Below are 4,747 nucleotides of genomic sequence, written 5' to 3'. Positions count from 1 at the left end.
GGCCCGACCCCCGACCCCCTCGGCCTGACCCCCGACTCCCTCGGCCTGACCTCCGCTTCCCTCAGTCCTTTCCTGTCCCCCACCGGCCATGTTGGTGACCCACGGTCCATCAATGAGGTAGTCTGGCCCGACTTCGCTCCCTGCCCAGGCCTCCTCCTCTTCCTGAGGCCCACGGAGGCCAAACTGCCATGGCTCTCTCTCACTACCCTACCTCCTTACTTCAGCTGCTCAGGTGAGCCGTCGACGTCTCCGCACCCTCGAAGCATCTGAGGAAACCTGGCCTTCGGGCAGGAGAATATATAGCCTGGCCCGGCCAAGCGTTCAGCCAATCAGCAGAGCGCTTGGTTCCCGCCGAACGCTATGCTTGCACGCGCTTAAGTATCGCCCCGCCGCCACATAGCACGTGCTCCGTGCCTGCTCTCACGTGGTAGCCAACGGCAGGGACACGATGGGCGGGGCACTTCCAAGACGGATACCTCACGTCCACCAAGAGAAATAGCACTTTTCAGCTTTTCATAAACATGGCTCCCATCCCACCTGACCCAGCCATCTTTGCCCATGGTTCCTCATTCACGCGTATATAGAAACTAAATTCTCCATCTCCTGTCTTTGTTCGATTCTTTGTTGTTTTTTGATACAGGATCTCACTCTAACCCAGGCTGGCTTCAAACGCATAGTAATCTTGCCATAGCTTCCTAAATGCTGGGATTATAGGAGTAAACATGGCTAATTTAAATTTTATGAGTTTCAATAATATAGATATGGTCTTTTAATATAGCAACACATCACAGTTTTCTTTATGTCTGAGTGTTGCAATAACGAAAACGTTCAACATTTTATATAATATTCTGCAACTTTTTATTCATTATTGCTATAAGAACTGCTCTTATTATAGATAGCCAGGTCTATCATGCAAACTCAGGATTTGTGCTAGATCATTCACTAGAATTGGGTTTATAAGGTCTTTTATGCTAGCTTCTCATCTCTGATTTATTTTCTGGGTTAATTTTCATATAAAAAAATTATCATGACTTTGAGTGCTAAAAATCATTCCTCTACAAGTTCCATGAATTTTTAAGTTCTTTAAAATATTTTTTTAAATATTTTAATTGTTAAAAAATATTTTAAAATATTTTAATGTTTAAAATTTTAAGAAAAAAATAATACCTTTTCTGTCCTATAGAAACTGATGTCTCATAATGTATTAAGAAGTGTGTGCACAGAAACAGGAGGAGGAGTGGATGGGGAAGGGGGAGGACTGGGAGGAGAGGAGGGGGAGGAACTGCCTTCATAATGTAATATATGAAAGAAGAATAAATAAAATTTTAAAAGAAGTGTGTGCCCTCCCTATAACAGCTGTGTTGTATATCACACTGTTAGCTTTATGTCAAGAAAAAATTTGCTAGAACAGCTGTATATATCTGTTCCACAGCTCCGGGTAGGGGGAAAGGGAATCGCCAAGGCAAGCGTAATAGCTCTGCTCCTGCCTGAGTTTCCTCACTCTGTTCAGGCAGGGAAGGTTTTCCCAGTCCAAGTGCCCTGCTGGGAAGGCATCCTGGCAGTGGAGATCCACAGAATACCACAAAGTCACACCACACAACAAACCTCACACCAGAGATTGAACGGGAAGGAAAACAATCCAGGAAGGTGAGAAAGAACAGGGAACTGAGCAGAAGGCAGGCTTATATAGAATTTCTTGGGGCCGGGGGCGGAGGGAGCACGGGGAGTGGAGGTGGGGGGGTGAGAGGTACAAACCATGATTTTCATTGCCCCAACCTTAGCGAACTTTCAGTTTATGGTACAGCAAGTCTCACACCTTGCTCCCCCCTAAGATACATCCTGCAGATGCTTTGACTCTTCATTTCCCAGATGATTTTCAACAGGTTTTCCTAGATCCGTTCAAACAAAACCAACCTTGCTATATTTACTTTGATGTGGAAAGGGTGTTGCTGATCTATAGACCAAAGTAGAGAGAATCGAGTCCCAATAGAGTCCCAATAGTCTTATGCATGTGTGTGTGTGTGTGTGTGTGTGTGTGTGTGTGTGTGTACCCATGCATGCATTTATGTGCATAGGCATGTGTGTGCGTGTGTAATCTGAAAACCAGCGGTCAATTTTGGGTGTCATTCCTCAAGTTACACTTATGAAGTAGCAACAAAATAACTTTATGGTTGCGGGTCACCACAACATGCGGAAGAACTGTATTAAAGGGTGGCAATGGTCGTAGGAAGATTGAGAACCACTGCAAGCAAAACTTCAGCTAAATCTAGGCATCTAGCTGTAGGGAGTACCCACATAGGGTAAAGGAGAGGTGTATGTGCCCAGTCATCTTTGAAAATCAGAGGCACATCTTATAGAAGTGACTGAAATAGAGTTGTTTAAGCTGTCTCCAGGACCTCAGGAGTGACACTTGTTGGTATTCTGTATAAACTCCACCCCCACAGTTACCTGGCAGCCAGGTATGCTCCTCCCCACAGTTACCTGGCCACAGCCAGGTAGGCCTGGCCCTATAAAAGGGGCTGCTCGGCTCCTCCTCCCTCTCCTACTCTCTTACTCTCTTGCCTGTCTTACCTCTTGCCCTCTTGCTCCCCTTCTCTTCCAACTTCCTCCCCCCTCTCTCCACATGGTCATGGCCAGCCTCTACTTCTCTACTCTCTCCTTCTCTCTGCCTCTGCTATTAACTCCCCTCCCCATGCCCTGAATAAACTCTATTCTATACTATACCATCCTGTGGCTGGTCTCTCATGGGAAGGGATGCCTTGGCATGGTCCTGAGAAGCACCCCCTTCCCCCACACCTCACAGATCCAAATTGAACATATTCTTATAGCTCTTTCTCTTTTTTATGATCCCAACACTTGTAAAGACGTGCTTGTGCTGTTAAAGGGCTGAGCAGAAAAGGTCTGGAGCTAGATAAGTCATGTGGAGCAGATTTTAAAAAAAAAAACAAAACACTCCAACATTACATGCACACTTTATTCCTCTTCTGTTCTCTCCCGTCTCTGTATATATGTGTGAATTTGACAATGCTCAGTAGTTGTTGGCAGTGTCTATCTGTCTGTCTGCCTGTCTGTCTTCATTTAAATCAGTGGTGCTTTTTTCTCCAATAATTTATATTTTTTTTTGTTCACTTTACATCCCTATCACAGCCCCCCTTCTTCCTCTCCTCCCAGTCTCACCCTTATAAGCCCCTCCTCCCATTAGCCCCTCTCCTCCTCAGAGAGGAGGAAACCCCTCTTGGGTACCATTCCACTCTGGGACATTTAGTTCTGACAGGACTAGACACATCCTCTCCCACTGAGGATCGACCAGTCCAGTTAGGGGAAGGGGATCCAGTGGCAGGGGACAGAGACCAAGACAGCCTCTGCTCCACTTGTTAGGAAACTCACATGAAGGCCAAGCTGCTTATCTGCTGCAAATGTGTAGGGGCCTAGGTCCAGCACCTGCATGCTCCCCGGTTGGTGGCTCAGTGTGAGCCCTTGTGGGCCCAGGTTAGTTGACTCTGGGTCTTCTTGTGGTGTCCTTGACCCCTCTGTCTTCCTCACTTCTACCCCTCACTCTTCCACAAGAACTCTGGCTGTGGGTGTCTGCTTCTGCCTCCATCAACTGCTGGATGGAGCCTCTGAGGAGACAGCTATGCTAGGTTCCTATCTACAAGCAAAGCAAAGTGTCATCAATAGTGTCAACTTTGCAGGCAAATGGATGGAACTTGAGAATATCATCCCGAGGGAGATAACCCAGACCAGAGCCAGAAAACATGTATGGTGTGTACTCATAAGTGAACATTAGTCAAAAAGTGGAGGATAACCATGCTACAATCCGCAGGCCCCAAAAAACTGGATAATAAGGAGACCCCAAGGGAGGATGCACGAATTTCACTCAGAAGAGGAAAGTAAATAGTCACTGGAGATGGATGGAGGGGGGGGCAAGAGAGGGGATGAAGAAGGAAAGAGGGATGGTGATTGAGTTTGGGGAGGGGGCAATGGAGTGAGCTTGGAGTGAGAATGGAAATCATTTGGGGGAGGGTATCTCTGGGACTAGCTGGAGGCCTGGGATGGGGAAAGATACAGGGAGTCTATGGGGGAGACCCTAGCTGAGATTCCTACCAGCAGGGGATAGAGAGACTGAAGTTCCACCCACAAAACCTTCAACTCAAAATTTATCTTGCCCACAAGATATGCAGGGATAAAGATGGAGCAGAGACTGAGAGACTGACTAACTCTCCAAAAAAGAGAACAGAGAGAACTGCCCCAGCCTGAGACCCACCCTATGTGAGAGAGTCAACCCCCAACACTATTAGGGATCCCTTCTATTTTAATCCTGTCTCTGACAGTATTTCTAAGAGGCCTGCTGCCGTTCTTTGCCTTCTGTCTTAGTTTGGACCACTATTGATATCATGAAATACCATGACTAAAAGCAAGTTGGGGAGGAAAGGGTTTATTTGGCTTCTACTTTCACATCTATAGTCCTTGAAGAAGAAATCAATACAGGGACTTAGACAGGGAGGGAACCTGGAGGCAGGAGCTGATGTGCACGGAGGGATGCTGCTCACTGGCTTGCTCCCCGTGGCTTGTTCAGCCTGCGTAGGGTAACCTGGCTGTCCTGAAACTGGCTCTGTAAACACACAGGCCTCCAACTCAGAGCTCCACCTGCCTCTGCCTCCTGGGATTAAAGACACGTCCCTAGTACTACCAGAGGACCCGGCTATACCACTCCTGGGCATATACCCAAAAAATACTGCAACATGTA

The 4,747-nt window shown here is 47.0% G+C and overlaps 1 protein-coding gene across 2 annotated transcripts in view; it reads right to left on the bottom strand.

The window, feature by feature from the left end:
• The window catches only part of Sycp3 (synaptonemal complex protein 3), a 14,298-nt gene extending 13,936 nt beyond the window's left edge, over nucleotides 1-362 (bottom strand). Inside the window, exon 1 of one of the 2 annotated variants that reach the window (XM_031350254.1) lies at nucleotides 220-362. In XM_031350254.1, the coding sequence (XP_031206114.1) occupies nucleotides 220-266 (47 nt within the window). In that variant the 5' untranslated portion in view covers nucleotides 267-362. Of the gene's footprint in view, nucleotides 1-211 lie in introns of both variants that reach the window. The other variant, XM_031350255.1, reaches the window with a different exon arrangement.
• Nucleotides 363-4,747: the final 4,385 nt, after the last annotated feature.

This window comes from Mastomys coucha, unplaced genomic scaffold, assembly GCF_008632895.1.
Source record: "Mastomys coucha isolate ucsf_1 unplaced genomic scaffold, UCSF_Mcou_1 pScaffold4, whole genome shotgun sequence".
NCBI classification, from domain to species: Eukaryota; Metazoa; Chordata; class Mammalia; order Rodentia; family Muridae; genus Mastomys; species Mastomys coucha.
This window is presented reverse-complemented; position numbering and strand designations above follow the sequence as displayed.